The sequence below is a fragment of the Myotis davidii genome, unplaced genomic scaffold (assembly GCF_000327345.1).
Source record: "Myotis davidii unplaced genomic scaffold, ASM32734v1 scaffold935, whole genome shotgun sequence".
Taxonomy (NCBI): Eukaryota; Metazoa; Chordata; class Mammalia; order Chiroptera; family Vespertilionidae; genus Myotis; species Myotis davidii.
In genome coordinates this window covers 1,971,927-1,993,289 of record NW_006286974.1, presented here as the reverse complement: position 1 = coordinate 1,993,289, position 21,363 = coordinate 1,971,927, and the positions used below count along the sequence as shown (strand labels likewise).

General features: G+C 40.0%; 2 protein-coding genes across 7 annotated transcripts in view; one reads left to right on the top strand and one right to left on the bottom strand.

Moving 5' to 3' along the window:
* Nucleotides 1–13,412, top strand: part of CSE1L (CSE1 chromosome segregation 1-like (yeast)) — a 60,264-nt gene extending 46,852 nt beyond the window's left edge. For both annotated transcript variants that reach the window (XM_006758806.2, XM_015560720.1), the window contains exons 15-25: nt 3,042–3,178; nt 4,287–4,390; nt 6,084–6,181; nt 7,485–7,635; nt 7,774–7,982; nt 8,377–8,474; nt 8,572–8,657; nt 9,085–9,166; nt 10,606–10,752; nt 11,488–11,719; nt 12,719–13,412. In XM_006758806.2, the coding sequence (XP_006758869.1) occupies nt 3,042–3,178; nt 4,287–4,390; nt 6,084–6,181; nt 7,485–7,635; nt 7,774–7,982; nt 8,377–8,474; nt 8,572–8,657; nt 9,085–9,166; nt 10,606–10,752; nt 11,488–11,719; nt 12,719–12,808 (1,434 nt within the window). In that variant the 3' untranslated portion in view covers nt 12,809–13,412. The remainder of the gene's footprint in view (nt 1–3,041; nt 3,179–4,286; nt 4,391–6,083; nt 6,182–7,484; nt 7,636–7,773; nt 7,983–8,376; nt 8,475–8,571; nt 8,658–9,084; nt 9,167–10,605; nt 10,753–11,487; nt 11,720–12,718) is intronic.
* A 5,034-nt stretch (nt 13,413–18,446) lies between these two features.
* Nucleotides 18,447–21,363, bottom strand: part of STAU1 (staufen double-stranded RNA binding protein 1) — a 55,045-nt gene continuing 52,128 nt past the window's right edge. For all 5 annotated transcript variants that reach the window (XM_006758804.2, XM_015560719.1, XM_006758802.2 and 2 more), the window contains one exon: nt 18,447–20,000. In XM_006758804.2, coding sequence (XP_006758867.1) covers nt 19,985–20,000 — 16 coding nt within the window. In that variant the 3' untranslated portion in view covers nt 18,447–19,984. The remainder of the gene's footprint in view (nt 20,001–21,363) is intronic.

The window sequence follows — 21,363 nt, the reverse complement described above, 5'->3', positions numbered from 1 at the left end:
TTTGTACTGCTGGATCCGATTTGCTAAGATTTTGTTGAGGACTTTGGCATCTATGTTCATGAGGGATATTGTCCTGTAATTGTCTTTCAATGTGTTGTCTTTACCTGGTTTTGGTATTAGGGTGATGCTGGCTTCATAGAATGAGCTTGGAAGTGTTCCTTCCTCTTGTATTTTTTGTAGTAGTCTGAGGAGGATAGTTTTTAAATAATACTTTTAATAGTCTTGTGTATATGTCACTTAGTGCTTTTGCCTTTGTGATAGATTCCTGGAAGTAGAATTGCTAGATTAGAGGGCAAACACACATGTAATTTTGTTAGATCTTGCCAAATTTGCCTCTACAGGGGTTGAGGTATCATGTTGCATTTCTTTATAAATTGAATGAGTGCTGATTTTCCCAGTAGAGTATGTTGGAATTTTGCCAGTGTCATAGATATGAAATGGTATCTTTTTGCAGTTTTAATAATGCATTTCTCAGTTTGAATCTGATTGTATACCTTTTCATTTAATGGGCCATTGTAATGTATTTTTTGTGAATTATTCAGTCGTACTTCGCCCATATTTCTGATTGTTGTTCTTAATTTTTAGAAAACATGTAGTTTTCTTCTTATTTTTTTAACAAAAATTATTTCAAGCAACTCTCAAGTGCAGCGTGCTTTTATCATAACTGACAAAGCATTGATCTAATTTTACATATTCTTAGATGTGATCATTTTTCTTTATTCTACTGGACCAATAAACGTTAAAAGTCCAACGAGAACACAGAGACTCTGGGCCACCCCCTCAAGTCATTGACTCAGTCTTTTGGTCACAACCCTTGTTAAATTTCACCACAGTAGCTCCTTGAACATGTTCAAAGTCAACAACAAAAAAACACTCTTAACATTTTTCATTGTTTATTTATATATTTTCCAAATAGTTTGGACTCTGAATAAGAGTTTGTGGGTACTGAAGTATTTAATTTTATAACCATAAATCCCCTTTATAAAATTTTATCATTCCCCATTTTGCTGTCATGCCCAGGCTCTAGCCCAGCCGTGGGCAAACTACGACCCGCGGACCGGATCCGGCCCGTTTGAAATGAATAAAACTAAAAAAACCAAAAAGACCATACCCTTTTATGTAATGATGTTTACTTTGAATTTATATTAGTTCACACAAACTCTCCATCCATGCTTTTGTTCCGGTCCTCCGGTCCAGTTTAAGAACCCATTGTGGCCCTCGAGTCAAAAAGTTTGCCACCCCTGCTCCAGCCCATCAGTAGCATTTTGCATCAGAGGAAGGAAACAATAAAAGAAATTCCACCAGTCATGCCTGTCAGTGAGCTGACAACCCCAAGAGGGGAAGACTCCAATAACCCACTGTCCCCTCAGTGGTTCTCAATACCTCACCCCTCTTTTTAAATTGAAATATAATTGATAAAAATATATCTTATAAACATAAGTTTTAGGTATACTAGTATAGCATATTGATTCCATGCTTGTATGAACAGTTGACCCTTGAACAACACTTGTTATTCTTTGGCTTTGATAATAGCTCTTCTAGCACGTGTCAGGTGACGGATAGCTCACTGTGGGGTGTTTTTTTGTGCGTGGGGTTTTATTTTAATCCTCACCTGAGGATATGTTTCTATTGATTTTAGAGGGAGAGAGAAAGAAACATTGATTGGTTGCCTCCCATATGCACCCCAACCAGAGTCAAACCTGAAAACTGGGCATGTGCCCTGACCAGGAATTAAACCAACTTTTTGGTGCATGGGACGACACTCCAACAAATTGAACTACACTGGCCAGGGCTGCGCATTTCCTAATTGGATTGTTTTGTGGGGGGTTTTTTGCTGTTGAGTTATATGATCCTTCTGATTCTTAGCACTTTACATCACTTTAATTTTAGTGAGATAAAAATAAAGCATGAAAAGTCATCTTACTCTCCTACACCTCTGCTAAATTATAGTGCGGCCATCTCGCAAATTTTAAATACGCAAGCAAGAATAGAAAACAACAGGGTGAGGTAAAGGTAGGTTTATAGTTATTCGTATGGAAAATAAGGTTACATGCAACCTTGTGAAGCTGTTCTATTTTAAATTAATAAATAATAATACAAGAATAAACTCTTGTGTACTCACAATTGTAAACCTGCTTTTGCCTCAGCCTATATAATGATGCATAACCACCACAAATCTTAACTCCCTGCCGTAATTACTTAATGTACATATACATCTGATTTGTATTCTCCTTCTCCTCGAGATAATTGCTGTAACGAATTCAATGTGTTTTATGCCCATTATTATAAGTGTTTGTTTATGGTTGTATACTACATATTTGTTTCCATAAAAATTCTATAGGTCTCTATAGGTTTAAAATTTTTAATTATAACTAATATCGGTATTGGCCCACACATCTTGTTTTTGTGTGCTTAACATTGTTTTAGAGAGTTATTCATTTATTAGAGGTGTTAGAGTTTATTTTTAATAGCTCTGTAGTATTCCATTTTAAGAATATGCCATAGTTTATTTCCTGTGGATGATTCTTTAATTTCCTCATTCGTAATTTTTTTGTGTCTTTGGCAAGTATTCACCAAGGTTACGTGCAACCTTATGAAGCTCTTCTGTTTTAGAGGCTAGTGAATGAATAATGTAAATTTTAGATGCTTTTAATGAAGATTAGTATTCTTATTTTTATTGCCCTACCCCCTTTCTTGAAGAGAAAATAAGGCACAAAGGTTGAATGACTTTTCCAAGAAATGGCTACAAGGGGAAAAGTATATTTCTTAAGATTAATGAAATCTTAGTCTGTTTCTCCATGATACTATTTTATGGTATGCAAGATTTTACCCTTATCATAGTTTTTATGCTCAGAGAAAGAGAATTGGAAAAGAGAATGTGAATTGAACCATTGTGTTGTGATAGACGTTTTGGTTTCTCCATCATATTTCCCATTGTAACAGTTGAAAGAACACTTTTAGATTCAGCAAGTCCTTTTCTTCCAGTTGTTTTTTACTTAAAGATTGTTGAGTTAGAGCATGCATATCATTGTATTTTTCAGGTACCAAAAGAACAGCTTTTGGTCTCTGTTCCTCTCTTGATTAATTACCTTCAAGCTGAAAGTATTGTTGTTCATACTTACGCAGCACATGCTCTTGAGAGGCTGTTCACTATGAAGGGGCCTAACCACACCACTCTGTAAGTATTGAGTTCTAAGCAATTTACATTTCTTCAGCTTGGGGTGGGGTGGGTCAGGGATATCTCAATGCATTCAAAATTTCACTAAGAGTCAGAAAAATAAATGTGTACTGTTTACTCATTTATACTGTCAATCCGGAAGGATCTGAGGCAGAATGCCAGAATAGATAAATTATGATAATCAAGTTGAGTAGAGGAAGTTGCAGCAAAGGAAAGTAACTGGGGTGCATTTAATGAACAGAAATGTGTGTCAGGATCCTATATAGTAGTTAAAGAAACTCTTGAATTTTATGTGTGGTCTCCTAGCAACCAAGTGAAAGAGGGGAAGCTTGATGAGTTAAAATTTCCACAATGTCCATGAGATTAAACAGTTACTCAGAAGGCATCTCAGAAGTGGGCCTTCATGGAGGGAGTATGTGTAGTAGTTGTGTTCTGAGCAGCATCATGTAGTATAGTTATTTTCAGCTGGCTGTTTTTATGCAGTGCTGAGATATGACACAGCTGAGTGAAAAGAATTTTCTATGGTCCAAAATGGTAGCTTTTCTGGCCCGATCGAGGGATAAAATGTACAACAGCATGTCTTTCAGGCCATTCTTTAACAGTGTTATTTCTTAAACTGAGCTTTGGGTAAGAGATGGAAAACAATTTTAGGTTTTCTTCATCAAGAACTTGAAATGCAGATATTCTCAGAAACCAAGGGTTGAAAGATTATTTTGTTGAGTCAAGCCAGTTATCTCTTCAGGACTGGAATTTATGCAGAAAACAGTTCTGAATCTGCTCCACCTCCAAGAAGAATAAGTGACAGTTCCTTGAGGGTCTGAGTCCTGTCCTTGATGGTGATATGAACCAGGGATGACCTTAACAGCTTCAGATGATGATGTTGGGTTTGCTCGGGTTTTGGCTATTTAACTGATTGGTATCAGATGTGCCTTAGGAATTTAACATGAGCACATATAAAAAATTATTTTCCTAAGCTGTCTGCCAATTGTCGATGGTGGGAGATGGCTCACTTTTATGCCAAGAAGTGTGATTTAATAGTTGCCAAGGGTAATCCATAGTGACAAGATCAAGAGTTGGTATTGACTGAAAGCTGTTTTTTCATCTATAGCTTTACAGCTGCAGAAATCGCACCGTTTGTTGAGATTCTGCTAACAAACCTTTTCAAAGCTCTCACACTTCCTGGCTCTTCAGAAAATGAATATATTATGAAAGGTAGGCCATTTCCCTGGTGTATAGACTATAAGTATCTAATTTCTGGTTATAAGGGTAAATAGTGAGTTGTATACTGTTAGCCAAGAATTAGCTAGGTTTAGGTATTTAGAAATAAAGAATATTGTTTTGTTTACTGTTAACAGTGATTTCAGGAAGAAGTTTTACCTTAATTTGATAGAGAATTCTTGTTAAAGAAAAAGTAGCAAACTCCTATTGTTCCTTCCCTAGGTTGCTTTTTAATTTATATATTGATTTCAGAGAGGGAGAGGGAGAGATAGAAACATCAGTGATGAGAATCATTGATCGGCAGCCTCCTACATGCCCCCTAGTGGATATTGAGCCCGCAACCTGGGCGTGTGCCCTTGGTTGGAATCAAACCTGGGACCCTTCAGTCCACAGGCCGACAATCTATCCTCAGCCAAATGGGCCAGGGCTAGATTGAATTTCTTGAGGGCAAAGGTTAGATCAAACAACATTCAGTGATGGCACGCTGTGTATGCTGGGTCTTGGTGTGACACCTGGCTGCATTTAGTGGACCCCACACAGTACTGCCCTCATAGACATACTGCCGAGGATACAGGCAGCTGTAACCACCTGCCAGGTTGTCCATTAGGAGAGTGTCTTGCTGACAGCTCTGACTTCAGGGGCAGGCTTTGTCTTATTCAGTGCCGGATTCCAAGAGACTAGCAGTGTCAGATTCGTAGGATATGCTTTTCAAAGAAACTGATGCCTGTCCTGGGTCAGGACCCCTGGGGTGTGTACACATTTGTACATGTATTTATGTGTATGTGTTTTCAGCACTGGACTTCTCCCAACAATGATAGGTAATGACTGCTGGCCTTTGTTGCTGTGTTCTTCGCGTATGCAAGAGCACCCAGGAAGTACTGTGTTATGAGTGAATGAAAGGTTTGTCAGCCCAGAGGAGCGACACTGATCCTTCCTCTAACCCTAGTAACCTAACTCAGGGACAGGCTTTCTCTGGGAAGTAGGTCTCAGCAGAGGTGAGGGATCGGTAGCAGTTAGCTAGTAGGACAGTGAGGCTTTGGCTCGGGTAGAGGAAACATCATTGCAAAGTTTAGGAGGCAAGGGAGTATAACTTTCTATCCTATGTGTCTGGCATATAGTAGGTGCTCTACTTGGGGAATATCTATTCTGTTTGTGCAAAACTGGCTATCATACATTTTTTAGCTTATTATGTTTATCTCCCATGACAAATGTTTTTAGGTATCTTAATGAGCAATATATTTGCAATATGGACCCTCCATACCTTCATATGTATATTCAGATTTTTCTTATGCTCATAATCTCTCTTTTAGGGGGGATGAGCAGGTGCAATCTTGTTTCCAATAGGCCAGGACTGAATGCTTTCTGCCACTGATTTCTAAATGAAAGAAACTTGGAATACTAATACTTCATCCTCTTCTTTGTATCTTTAGTCACTTCATTATTTTTTTATTGTCCCTTTTAAAATTCTTTAAGCCTTATGCCCTCTGGAAATACTCAATATTTCCCAGCTAACTATTGTTACCAGTCCCTGGCCTAATTTTAAAAAGGAAATTTAGATTTTAAATATAGAGCTATCTGGAGGTTGTCTAATAAGCATCTTAAAATGTCAGATGATGAATTCCCCAACCACTATTTTGTTCTGAAGTTTAACTAAACTATTTGTTTTTGCTGTTTTTATATTTTACAGCTATCATGAGAAGTTTTTCCCTCCTACAAGAAGCCATAATCCCTTATATCCCTACTCTCATCACTCAGCTTACCCAGAAGCTATTAGCTGTTAGTAAGGTAACAGAACAACTTCTGAAAGTCGAGCCTGTTTTTAAAAACTCATGCTATAAACTGTTTAAGCATCAGGATTCCCTGGCAATAGGTCAGACTTAAGGAAAAGGTCTTTGAATTCTTCTTGACCCAACAGTTAATATGCATTTCTAAAAGTGTGGGGTGACATTAGATTGCAGACATGGAAGCACTCTTATGTATAGTCTCAAAAACTTTAGAACTTTTTGTTGTTTTTTTAATATATTTTATTGATTTTTTACAGAGAGGAAGGGAGAGGGATAGAGAGTTAGAAACATCGATGAGAGAGAAACATCAATCAGCTGCCTCCTGCACATTCCCACTGGAGATGGGCCCGCAACCAAGACATGCCCTTCACTGGAATCGAACCTGGGATCTTTTAGTCCGCAGGCCGACGCTCTGTCCACTGAGCCAAACTGGTCAGGGCTAGAACGTTTTTATTCTCATTTAAAAAGTAACATGTTAAAGAAAATTGAGAAAGTATAGATAATCTGAAATCTTAGCAAAGCTTTGTACCAGGTAGACACACAAGAGTCTATTAACTCCTCTGATCAGAAATTTTACAGATACTTGATTCATTCTTTTTCCTAATAAGTGTATGGGAAGGAGATACATTCATGGGAAGTATTAGAGGGATTTTGGAGAACGGTGATAATTTTTTCACTGAGGTCTGGGTAACGGTTTTGGACTACTTTGGGCCTTGGGGAATTTCGAGAAGAGAAGCAAGGTCACATCCTTTGCGTCCCCCTGCTCCCCTCCTCACACATCTTCTGAGGTCACCAGCTTTATGTAGTAGCCTTCCAAGAAAACTGATATGAAGGATTATCACTGTAGATAGAGACATCAAAGCCTGTGGAGGTTCAAGTTTGTCTAAGGTCCCACACAAAGCTATTGGCAGAGCCAGGACTTACATGTCCCTGCTCATTTCTTCTGCCACTACTTAGGGCGACGGAACAGCATGAGTTGAAGATAAGTTCCTTACAGCACAGGCAACCGAGGCTTGTGTTGTCACCTCCCTGTGACTCTGAAGTACTTTTTAGTAATAGTATTTAAAAATAATACAAACATATTAGCAAGTATTGTTTTGTTTTCTGAATTTTAAAGTGAGTAAAATTTTAACATATGCAGGCTTTTTAGTGTATTTGGTACTTTCTCTTAATACTGTACTGACTTTTAAAAAGATGGCATCTCTTGTAATGTGTTTTAGACAGTTAGGTGTGTTTTCTTCTAAATGACATTTAATATAGTCACTTGGATTATTAGAATAATAAGCCTTTTTTAAAAATTTCAGAACCCAAGCAAACCTCACTTTAATCACTATATGTTTGAAGCAATATGTTTATCCATAAGAATAACGTGCAAAGCCAACCCTGCTGCTGTTGTAAATTTTGAAGAGGCTTTGTTTCTGGTGTTTACTGAAATTTTACAGAATGATGTACAAGGTACGTTAAAGGGAGTTGTTTTCTTCTTAACTGAATACAATTATTCAAGGGGTTATAAACACAGTGTTCCTAACAGTATGAACCTTTTGTGTCAGAGCCATTGATTATAAAGCTGACAGCTGTTATTTTCCTCAACAGAGTTTATTCCATATGTCTTTCAAGTGATGTCTTTGCTTCTGGAAACACACAAAAATGATATTCCGTCTTCCTACATGGCCTTATTTCCTCACCTCCTTCAGCCAGTGCTTTGGGAAAGAACGGGAAACATCCCTGCTCTAGTGCGGCTTCTCCAAGCATTCCTAGAACGCGGTTCAGATACAATAGCAAGTGCTGCCGCTGACAAAATAGTGAGTCAGATTGATTTTGATGTAAATGTAATTTTCTAAGGTAGCTGAGAGAAACTAGAGATGGCAGATTTTTAAAAATTCTTAAATTTAGTAGAAAGGGAAGTAATTAGGAAATATTAATGTATATTTTATTAGCATTAGGTATCCTTTAGTTATTGCCATGGTGGAAAATAAAAGATAACAGTCAAATAGGTTAAGGTTAATTTAAGAATGTAAAACTAAGGGCTTGTTGAAGTGGGATTATTTTTTTCTACGCCTCAGACATAAGAACTAAAGTGAAAATGCAAATTTGATTATTACAGTGTACTCTCTTTTCCAAGATATATCACCTGCTTAACTTTTAGAATAATGAAGCCTTGCCACTTTAACTGTTATTTGATCTGTTTTGTTGTAGCCTGGGTTGTTAGGTGTTTTCCAGAAGCTCATTGCATCCAAAGCCAATGACCACCAAGGTTTTTATCTTCTAAACAGTATCATAGAGCACATGCCTCCGTGAGTATGAAATACAATCCCATACATTAGACAAGGATTCTGTTAGGAACTCCGAAAAATGCTGATTTTACATTGTTGCTTTTACTCATTTCTTTAGTGAGTCAGTTGACCAATACAGGAAGCAAATCTTCATTCTATTATTCCAGAGACTTCAAAATTCCAAAACAACAAAGTTTATCAAGAGTAAGTAAAATAATTTCAGTGTTCCTGCAGAAATAATGAAGGAAAGTAGCTTAAAACTCTTAGATGTTATGGTTACATACAAACGTTTTTATCAGTTATAAATGTTACATATAAAATACTTTAAGATGTTTGCATTTCTCAAACACTAAATCATTTTCAAATATATTGCATTCCAAAGGTTAGTTTACACTTAAATATCAAAATAGAAATGATAAAAAATATAAATCATAAACTACATGTAGATTTTTTTTGCTTGTACTATAAAGGCAGAAAATCTATGTTAAATTGTATTAAAAGGGAAGTATTGATGCTAAAGTTAGTCATTGGTTTTTTTTTAATGATGATAAATATATCTGGTAAACTACTAAATCACTTATTTAGGGCAGTGAGTCCTATGTATTGATAAATTTGCATCTCCTTTCAACAGGTTTCTTAGTCTTTATTAATTTGTATTGCATAAAATATGGGGCGCTGGCACTACAAGAAATATTTGATGGAATACAACCAAAGTAAGTTTGTTTTTATTATTTTAGTGAGAGAAATATCAGTTTGTTCCACTTATTCATGTATTCATTGGTCGATTCTTGTATGTGCCCTGCCTGAGGATTGAACCTACAACCTTGGCATCTCAGGACCATTCTCTAACCAACTGGCCAGGGCTGTATTTTATTTTTAAAAGAATAAGCCAATATCTGTTTTATAGATAATTTCATAGTTCTTGGTGCAGTGATTCTATCTGTGTGGTTTTCAAATATTCTTGGGGTATGTTAGGTCATAAAGAAGAACATCCTGTAAACATTTCCCTAATTCTCAAAGTTATTCCCTACTCTAGCATTCTCCAAAGCCAGTGTTGTCTTTAGTAGCCTTTAACGGCATGATTTTTCAAAAGAAAAGTTTGGATCAGTAAAACTGCTTTCATGTATATGCAAAGAATGTTGGGTTACATTCCCCATTGAGTAGGGTAAGAAGGTTGTAAAGAAATGGATAAGAGGATAGGGAAAAAAAACTTACTTTAGATCGCTGTATCTGTGAGGGTATCAAAATAATTCAAAATTGAATAAAATGTAAAAAATGAATTAACCTAAAGAATAGGACCAGAAAATACACTTTCTGGTAATAAAGGCTTGTGAGGAAGTCAGCAGTTCATGCACTGCTAGTGGGTGCTTAAATTGGCATGATCTTTCTAGAAAGCAAACATGCACCCTTTCTGTAGAGCATTAAAATGTCTATACTCTTTGATACCCACTATTTCCATTTCAAAGGATTCATTAATGTATAATCTGAGACATTTGCATCATGGGAAAGTTCTAAGATGTTTGCAACAACATGGAATGATGGCCAAAATAATTTTTTAGTACAGCCATTAACATCTACATAGTTGTAGATATGTAGGCATAGAAAATTGGGAAGTTTATAAACCTAAAATGTTAAAACTAGTTATTGCTGGGAAAGATTTTTTTTTTTTAATATATTTTTTTGATTTTTTTACAGAGAGGAAGGGAGAGAGAGAGAGAGAGTTAGAAACATCAATGACAGAGAAACATCGATCAGCTGCCTCCTGCAAATCTCCTACTGGGGATATGCCCGCAACCCAGGTACATGCCCTTGACCGGAATCGAACCTGGGACCCCTCAGTCCGCAGGCTGACGCTCCATCCACTGAGCCAAACCGGTTTTGGCTTCTTGAGTACTTTAAAAATAAAAACATATAAACCCAACAATGACTGTGAAGATTGAGCATAGGCTTTTGTCTTCACACAAGATGGTGGCAGCTGGCCACAGGGCAAGTTTGGTGTTTTGTCATCTCTAAGGCTCTACCATTCAATGCAACCTTGTTATTTTGAAATTTTTAATATTTATAAGGAGTCACTGAGTATAAATAACACGTGTTTAACTGATAATTATAGTCGTCTAACTTAATATTGACTGGGCTTATTTTGTTTTAACAGAATGTTTGGAATGGTTTTGGAAAAAATTATTATTCCTGAAATTCAGAAAGTATCTGGAAATGTAGAGAAAAAAATTTGTGCGGTTGGCATAACCAAATTACTAACAGAATGTCCCCCAATGATGGACACTGAGTATACCAAACTGTGGCAAGTACTTCATTCTAAAGTTCTTGGAAATTATAGCTTCCTTTCCTATGACTGCAAAATCAGCCAAGCGTACTTTCTTGAGGGCCAAGAGAATTTGGTTCGGATTTTAGTTTCTCCACTAGCAACCATCAGGTCCAAGACATGACTTGTGTGGACCCTTCTGGGCCTAAGATCTTATTAATATTTTGTTGGGTGAGGGGAAAAAATTCATAGATCTCTTGAGAGTCTGGTAAAAGTTCCTGTTCTCAGTAATCTCTAACACTATTTTGATAGGTGCCCAAGTAAACTGGCCTCAGTCTTAAGAGAAACTGAATAGGTTTAGGGAAGGTCTTACATGTGTGTGCTCAATGTCCAACAGACCTAACTTTACTTGACCTCTTGCCTCTTATTCTCTTATGGTTTCACTTAGCCAGCCAGTCCTTTCATAAAGTGACAACATGAGGCTTATTCCTTCCACCTTCTAGCATTGAATCTCCTTCATTTGGCTTGAGTCACACAGCCTTCTCACTAGCTAGGCCTGGGTCACACAGCTCGCTTGAGATCTCTGGGGATGGAATAGTTTTCAGAGGAGAAATCGGGTGCTCTGACTAAAGAATTGAAAAATGGTTTCTGGATAGGCCTAAGCACTGATGTCCATCTTTATTTCATTGGTGCCTTGCTATTCTTGAGATTGAGTCTATAATTTGTGTTTCTAAGGAATTGCTGTGTATTAATCTTTTGTCTTCTTCAATTCAGGACTCCTTTATTGCAGTCTCTGATTGGCCTTTTTGAGTTACCTGAGGATGATTCCATTCCTGATGAAGAACATTTTATTGACATAGAAGATACACCAGGATACCAGACTGCCTTCTCACAGTTGGCATTTGCTGGGAAAAAAGAGCATGATCCCGTAGGTCAAATGGTGACCAACCCCAAAATTCACCTGGCACAGTCACTTCACAAATTGTCTACTGCCTGTCCAGGAAGGGTAAGTATCTTTATTATCAAAGGATGCTGTGATCAGTAGGACACCTTTATGGGAAGGTAAGAGGATAATAGTTGTTCTGGTGCCTGTTATCATTGGCCAGCATAATCAAACATCTCATTTTAAAAACTATGGGCTACAAAAATATTTTAAGCAAATCATTGTTGGGGCAAATCTCAGGGATAAAGCCCTTTGACTAGAAATTTATTTCCACTCTGCTGTGACTCGGAGTGCACCAAAAGGGCTAGGGTTTCAGGGCACATCCCCACGTTGCGCATTTATTTGATCAAAGATTGGGGTGTGTACCAGGAGGGAACTAATCAGTGTTTCTAAAATAAGAATGTATTTATTTCCCAGATTGAGTAATTGATTTTATATGCATACTCAGAAATTAAATAATGGAATGTAGAGCAAACCTATTAATGCCTATACTGTTACATTAGCCATTGCCTTTTAGTCTTTTTTTTTTTCTTTATTGATTTCAGAGAGGAAGGGAGAGAGAGAGAGATACATCAATGATAAGAGAGAACCATTGATTGGCTGTCTCCTGCACACCCTCTACTGCAGATTGAGCCTGCAATCTGGGCATGTGCCCTTGGCTGGAATCGAACCTGGGACGCTTCAGTCCACAGGCTGACGCTCTATCCACTGATCCAAACCAGCTAAGGCGCCTTTTACAGTCTTAAGATATGTTTATATTTTTTCATTGGGCAGCATGTCATTTCACCCATATGTATTTCATTATGCGTCACTAATTCATAAAGACTTTTCTTTTTAAAACATCATCACATTGCCTATACCACAGTGAACAGTAGTAGTAATTCCCCTTTTTAGACCCATTTCATATTTTAAGGCATAAAAGTAATTGAGTTACTTGGGAATGAATTCTTTCAATAGTCATGCGGACTGCTCTTCCCAGAGCTGTGGCAGCTCTCTTGTAGAGATGGGTTTGTGTTGGTAGGATCTCTAATAGCTGGTTTGTGTGTTTCTTGGTTCTTGTAGGTTCCATCAATGGTGAGCAGCAGCCTCAATGCAGAAGCCCTCCAGTATCTCCAAGGGTATCTTCAGGCGGCCAGTGTGACCCTGCTTTGAACTATGGTTTTGGCTAATAAAGCCCAGGATGATTTATGGGGAAAGCTGGGAGATTTCTGAGCACAACTGCATAAAAGCAAAGCAAGTTTTCCTTGTCACAAATTCCATCTTGTAAAAAATATTAAATGTTGTTTTACTCAACCCTGAGCATATTAGGTGGTTTGTGTTATAATAAATAATCTAAGTGGATGGCTTGTCCCGTTTGTAGCTTTAAGGGCCAAGCGTTAATAGTTCAGTATAAGACACTGATTTGAGCATTTTCACTGTTAGGATAACTTTAGAATTTTGACGGACACTGACTGTGGAAGCTTCCTTTTTCTCTTACTAAATCCTTTTGTTTTGAGGTTGATGCCAATTTGTGTTTTTCTTGTCCTTTCTATTTTTGTTTCCTTCAGCTTTTATTTGGCAATGTAAGTAGTCACTTGGGTGACTTGCCAAAAAGTGCACATTTCATAGTTTTAAACCTGTAATCAGCAATTTAAAAAAGCCCTAAACTTAATGTATCTAAGGACAGGTTTTTGGTGCTCTCTGATACTTTTATAATGAATTTCTTTAAATTCTTCTTTTTTCCTCTCTCGGACTCCATAAAAATCCTTATTTCTAAGTAATTCACTCAGAATACTTGTCTTTTTACAAGGGAACATTAATACTCTTCTCTGGCGTTGCTGTATGATGTGTGTGGTGGGGAAAGCAGCGATGAACTACATGAAATCATTTACCTGTTTCTGGCTTTCCTCCCTTATAAACTGGATGATGTGAGAGAGAAACTTGGTAATGGGGAGGCACTGTCTGTGAAAAAAGCCCCAATAGACAGGTCAAGGCCAAAGTTTCTTGGACCCCAGGAGACCTATTGGAGAGTGGGAAACGCGAGAGGAGGCTTATTTACCTTGGACCGGGAGAACATGTCCATCTTCTCGCAGTTAAGAGTCGGCCCTGTGCATCTGGAGAGGAGGGCGATTGCTGTTCTGAGGAGCCTGGGTTCTGCAGTAAACATCAGCTGAGAAGACATCCTGACCTGTCTCCAAGTAGGTCTGCAGGGGAAGAAGGGAGTCCAGGTCCTGCCACTCGCAGGCAGAGCAACCTTAGTGTCCTAGGAGCCCCATACCTGAAGTCCAGAGTTAAGCTGGAACCAACCCTACACAGAGAGCATCCTTTCTTGAGACTACAGATTTCAGGATGGAACGATGGAAGAAGTCCCTGAGATGGTGCCTGCTGAGCACCCTGGCCAGTCAGTGAGGCTCCAAGTCCTTTCCAAGGAGGACTTGCAGTCAAAGGGTGAAGAAGGTAAACACTGTGCCCACCTTCTCCCACAACCACATCCAAATTACAACTAAATTATAGAACCACCACCTGAAGACTAGATGAATAAAAGTCCCCTCAAGATAAGAAGGAAAAAGGATGAGACTAGTAAGAGGGGCAGAGACGTGACTGGGAAGGCCCCACATGTGACAAGAATCGGGAGGAGTATCTCATCTGTGGAGGGGTACCCACACCAGACTCCAGTTTTTTTTTTTTAAGTTTTCAAAATATATTTTTATTGACTTCAGAAGAAGGGAGAGATAGAAACATCAGTGATGAAAGAGAATCATTAATCAGATGCCTCCTGCACACCCCTGACCAGAATTGAACCCGGGACCCTTCAGTCCACAGGCCGATGCTCCGCTGAGTGATACCAGCCAGGGCTACCAGATTCTAGCTTGAAAAGCTCCATGGGCCGACGGGGAGGAAGTGAACTGACTAGCTTCAGGGCAGCTTCGGAGGACAGAAGCAAAGGCAGGCACCACCGATCCTTTGTTAACAGGCTCAGGCTTGTGCCAATCAGCTCTCCATTAACCTAACACTGATCTATGCTCCAACTTGGATTCCCAAGCCACTTCCAGCAGCTTTTCCACACGTGTCCTTTCTCCATGGTGCTATGGACATTACTAAAATCTCTCAAAGGCCCCCAAACAAGCTACTAGCCTCAGAATACCCTGAACCTCTGGCTAAGCAGCCCCAAGCCTGGCATAAGAGGCAATGAGTCTCAACTTGCACAGTAACTTCCATCAGGTGGCCCTGAGTCCGACACTCGTGGCAACCAGCCCTGCTTTGCAGCATAGCCTCACTCCAGAGCCTCCCAATCCCAGGACCAACCTTAGATCACATTATAGCTCCCACTTGGCAGCCCCCATGTCAGGCACAAACAGCAGCAGACTTTGACCTGTGCTGGAGTCCCTCCTAAGGCACTAGAACTAATGCAGCTGGTGGCTAGCTGCAGAACACCTGAGAACGCCTCCTAGCCAGCTCCACAAACGACACACCTGAAGGGTGGACGTGGTTGGCACCAGAACTCCACTAAAGCAACTTACACTCAATGGGATCAACCCCACATCACAGCTAGTCAGCTGGAAGGTCACTTCCACCCACTGACATGCCCATGGCAATCAAGGCTCAACTGCAACAGGAGGGTGCACACAATCCACAAAAGAGCACCAGACTCAGGTGGCCAGGGAGACTGAGCCTTTGGGCCTCACAAAATGCCTGCTACATCCAGACTGGGAAATGTAGCAGATCTACCCATCACACAGAAACAGGCAGTCAGCCAAAATGAGAAGATGAAGAAGCATGTCCCAAATAAAGAACAACAATAAAGTCAAAATGGCTACAAGATTTTCAATGAGTTTAGGAGAAGAATAGGTGAACTAGGTGAGAATAACAAAGAGACATCATAAATAGAATCAGAAATGAAGAATATGTCAGAATCAACAGCAGATTACATGAAGCAGGAAGACAAATAGAAAATACCCAATCAGAACAGAAAAAAAAATAGTTTAAGGGATCTCTGGGACAAGATCAACTGCAAATACACAATTATAAAGGTGGTTGCTTCTGAAGAAGTGACAAGTGATAGAGGATTCTGATTCTTGCTCCAACGGGGAACCAACTGCCCACTAATCAACCCATCACAGCAATATCAAAGGTCAGAGAAAGAGAGATTCCCACTGTTTGACAGCCTAAGGAAGTGGGGACATTGATGATGGTGGAAGGCTGGAACCAGCAGGGCTGGAGCAGGCAGGGAGGGACCAGCAGACCCAATCCTGCCTACACCCTGCCAAGCTCCAGGTGCTCAGAGCATACCTCACAGTCCAGCTTTAGAATGGATACACCATTGCAAGTGCACTGCACACTTGCTAATTTTTCACAATTTACTTTTAAATTTAAAAATCATTTTTAAAAATGCCACTATACAAATACTGCTTAACTGTTGTCACTGCAGGACTAGTGGGTATTTCCGTCTCAGTAGGTTTTGATTAATATTTGTGAAAGAATGTACAAAGGAAGTATTTTTAAAATATTAAACGAGTTATGAAGCACATTAAGCAAAGCAGAACAAATTTTCTACGTCCTACATAATATAAGTTATACATAATTTTTGCTAATAAAATTGGGATGCCATTTAAAGTACAGTCTGATTAAAATATGGTGTTTTAGAAATGATAGTTTCAAATGTATACACAGTGACAAAGGAATTCCAAGAAAATAAATGGTGTTTTCAGGAATTGAAACCTATACCACTCCTCAGTGCAGAAGTGCTTGACAAATCATTTATGGATTTGGAAATTTCAAGTAAGTTTTGGTCTGTTTTTAAGGGCAAAAAGATATTTAGGCACTAAAACCAAAGATGGTAGTTAGGGAAGTTTCTAAAGGTAAGTTACATGCAAGCAAACAAAAAACTATACATCTCCATTCTCAGGTTTATTCCCTGGATGGTCATATTCTAGCTCATGTTAGCTCTTACACAGCAAACATCAGCATATTGCTTCTTGGGAATGGCTGATTTCCTGTTGATCACACCCATCCCACCTACCTCAGCAGACCTTGGAATCCAAGTCAAGGAGGCTGTCACTGGGCATTCACCCTGCAAGGCCAAACACATATTAGCTCAGTGCCCTATGGAAAGACAATTCAGAAGTAACACTTTTCTAAGACTTGACAAAAACAACAAAACCCCCACCTACAGGGAAATTATCTTCACTTGTTAACATCTTGTGATCAGAGGAACCTGACAAAGTTGGCACACCACTCTGGGGTGATGGGTTCCAAGCTTGTCTATCCTAAGGACCTTTGAGGATTAGTTGCTCTACAAATCCTGTCTTACTGTGGCTGACTCACAGCACCTTTGATAATTTAAGTCTGCCTCTCTGGTCCCTTCCTGTCTGCTTTTCTTCCTCCACTCTGAATACCAGGACTGCATATATATTACTCCAAGAGCAGAAATACCTAGTTTGAGCTTAAATGTTCTTGCCACTCTTTTAAAAGAGAGATCATGTTGGGGTAAAACAGTGCAAATTCCCAGGCCCTCTCTCAAAGCTCATGGAGACAGGTACTACAGAATGAATGAGCCCTCAGCAGATGCCTGTTCAGAGGCAAGCCTGGTTTGAAAGTTTACACAGAACATTCAAGCATGTCCCATCTGAACATCTTTCCAAAGCAGCCAAAGGAACCCAGAAAGCCTTCCTGACCACATCCCTGATGTTAAGTGGAAATGTTTCCCTTTTGGAGTGCTGTCATTGACGGCCAATTGGAAACAGCCACTTGAAGTTCTGAATTCTACGATTATTCTGTCTTGTCACCTGTGTGTATACTGTGAGGCACAGGCACTGCACCCTCAACAGACACCTAAGAACATGGCATGCTTGGTAGGTTGCAGGTGGAGGAGGTGGTTGGCAAGGCTGGGAGATTGGCTATAACCTCCATGCTGAAGAAAGTACTAAGAATAAACGGGGAAGGTTGTGAAGAACCCGGAGTTGCTGGAGGTTCCAGTATAAATGTGTGGCTTTTACCTCGTATGTATATATGCATAACCCATGGATACAGATGGGTGGAGAGGGCCTGGGACAGGGGCGAGAGGTGGGCTGGAAGGGATCAATGGGGGAAAGGACATATGTAATACTTTCAACAGTATATTTTTAAATAAATACATGGCTTTTAAATATACATACAAATAAGTAGGTATGTGTATACACACACACTACATATTTCCTAGCTGTCTGGCTCAGAGGGCCTAGAAACAACACCCCAGTAGCAATAAGTGCTCCAAGCACCCAGATCTTGGTTTCTAAATGCTGTCATTGAAAGGGACCAGGGCTCCTTGGAGAAAGGACTACATCTAGGATTGGGGAAGGGAAAGTGTCATTTCCTTTTACTGCCTTTCTGTTGGTAGTATTGGATCCCCTCTACTCAGCGTTTTACTATAACCTTCTTACCACTTTTGGTTATCCTGGCAGTCCAATCCATAGGTTGGTTTTATAGTGAACAACCTTTTGAACATCTAAAAGTAAGAGAGCAAACCACCAGGCCCCTCCTCAGCTCGGCTAGAAAGCAATGGCTCACCTTGACTCCTCTGTGAGAACACCTGAGAAAGCGAAGAGACTCGTGGTGTCAGAAAGTCTCCTCCAGGTCATCTTTGGGTAACAATGTCAGGCTCAGATGAGAGGCGTCTCCCTTCACCCGGGAGATGTCATTTCAATCAAAAGAAAATAGTGAAACAAAGAATGTGTATCTCTTTTAGAAGCAATGCAGACGCCTCCCTGCCCTCCCCCCACTTCTGTGCCCTCGCTCACATCTTCCCTTAAGTTACTGCTCAACAGGACCAAAGAATTTATTAGTAGCTGTTTATTGATCAACGGTTTGATATAAAGTTATTTCAGATCTTCAGAATTTGCCCAAATGGAATCACAAGCATTACAAAGTTTTCTTTTTCCCTTAAAAAAAGGATAGGGGGCAGGTTGGGAGTACTAGCAGTAGTGACATTTGAGAATAAATTAACAAAAAAAAAAATTTAGTCTTATCATTTATTGGTGACAAACACTAAGTTTTACTTACATTCCATGGGGAGAAAAATTCCAGCGTAAACAATGAATCAAAGCAGTACTTAACTTGCAAGCTACCGTGCTTTCCATCTGGACCATGGGCAGGACCTTACTGCACACATTTCTGTGCACAGTAACAACATCAAAAGCAACAGTTTTAGAGATAAACATAGGTAGGTCATTCTTTTCAGCCCTACATGGAGATGTAATCAACAGTATAAAGCACTCAGGAAAACGAATCTGCAATTTTATATGTACTACATGGAGATCATATCCTGTAGTGTAGTGAAAGCTGTGTGTCCTCAAGAGCCATATGTATATACACACAATTTTAATAACCTTTAAAACAAAGATCAAAGTTCATTTAAGTCCTGTTGCATTAAAAATGAAATAGCAAAGGAGCCAAATGATTGTTTAAAGTTTAAAATTCCTAAATTGTCCAATTTATACAACTGTGGGAGACTTCATCAAGATTTCTGAGAAATCCAGGACTGTTTCAGCTAAACCAGAGGGCAGACAATTTGCATCACTGAAATGGTCCTGGGTTAGTCCAATAAAATAAAAATGTATAACCATATACACATGGATTTGATCTTTGCCGGGTAGATTATTGATAAAGTCAGTCTCAGAAAAGTTTCTAAACTGTGCTATGTAACTAGATACAATTGAGAAACTCAAATGAAAATTTATATAGTGTCATTTCAATGGAAAGAAAATAATGAAACACAGAATATATATCTCTTTTGGAAAAGAAAGCAGTGGTGATGGTGATGGTGTAGGTACCACAGAAGGTGATGGCCAGCACGCTAGAAAGATTAGTTTGCGCTGAGTAGGAAGCATTTGATTTTTCTCTGGTGCTTTCGGCTCTGGGCCGGCTGGTCCAAGGCCTCTCTCTGGCGTGGGTGTCCAGGATTTGTCCCAAAGTGTTTGAATGAGCCAGTTTGAGAAGGGGTCGCGCTTTCTGCTTTCTTTTTCTTCTTTCACACAGCAAAAAAATACAAACAAAAATGCACCTCAAAACCAAGCAATGAGGTGCCTAGGGCATGGGCCTGCTGGTTTCCAATTGAGCCAGGGCTGCTTGGCAGGCCCCATCTTCTCTTCCCCTACAGCAGCGGCTGCTGTGTGAGGACAAACCATAGCACACGTGAGCACAGCCATGGCCACCTCCTTGCATTCCCGCCTTCGTCACCACTGCTGTCTCCAGTTCTTTACCCATCATGTCTCTCGGCCCACTGGAGGTATCAGAAATTCCAAATTTTCAAAGCAGTTTCAGTATTTTCAGTATATGTTGGGGATTTTACAATGGTTCATGGCCAGAAGGGATTCAGCACCTCCCACACCTTTAAGGAAGAAAAATGAAAATGACACTAGTTTTGAAACTTAAGAGAATTACACCCATGATAAAAAAACAAACAAACACAGATAATGAAACCCAAAAGCACAGGCCCTAGTTTATTATAATTGGATTACAGTAAAGTTTTCACAGGATATACTGTCAAATGAAAAAAGCAAGGAGGAGAATGTGTGCATGGTATGTTATCTCTGGGGGGGAAAGAGGAAAATAAGAAATATATAATTTGAGGAGGAAAACCAAGATGGTGGCATAGGTAAACACCGGAAATTGCTACCTCCCACAACAACTTCAAAAATACAACAAAAAGACAAAACGGACATAATCCAGAACCACAGAAAGGCTGGCTGAGTGGAAATTCTACAACTAGAAGGAAAGAGAAAAGCACACTGAGACTCACGGGAGCTATCAAAGTAAAGTGCATAGGTACAGAGGCGCACGCGGAAAGGGGCTGGCACCTGAGGACGTGGCTGTCTTTTTGAATCAGGAGGGAGTCACAAGCTCCCGACTGCTCTGAACTCCAGTTCCGGGAAGTCTCTGGGGACCCAAGGATCATACGGCGAGAAACTGGACTGTCTGGCAGCGGGCAGTACTCGGAACTCGAGGGCGGCTTTCCCTCAGAGGTGCTTGCAGCGATTACCAGGACACTGAGACTCGGGTCCCCTTAGGGCAGGGCTGAGGATCAGCCATAGCTGCTTGATCCACCTGTTGATTCCGAGACCCCGCCCCACCCAGGCTGCAGCAGAGGCTTTTGCATATGAATGCCCTGGCCCTTTGCAATCTGAAAATTACCTAACAAATCGCAGCTGGGCCAGACCGACCCAAAACTTCCAAGAGAAGGCCCAACGCCCCACAGCAGCTTGCATTGCTTCACAGCGGGGCCTCATCTGAGCACCTCCAAACCCCCCAAAAAGGAAAGGGAATCTGCAGATCTCTTCGTAGCTGGGTAGCCTCAGGCAGAGGCTGAATTAGCACCTCCTTAGATGCAAGAGCCAGTGTACCCAGTGGTCAGAGTAGGACCATCCAGAATACAACTCCTCAGATCCATAAGGGACACACTCAGGGCGAAGTCTCAATGAGCACCAAGGCCCCACTGAAGCAAGTCTTGTCCCAGAAGGGTGTTTTCAGCACAGAAGTTCTCCCACTGCAGACACAGCTGATTCTCACAGACAATTGGCCTGGAGGTCAATTCATCTCAGTGATACCCACAACAAGACTGTGCACAAAGACCACAAGGGGGTGCACCAAGAGTGTCCTCCTCAGGTAATTGGGGAGCCTGAACCACTAAGGGCCCTAGTGGACACTTAGCACAGAAAACCACTTTATCAACACAGGGCAGCATAAAAAATGAG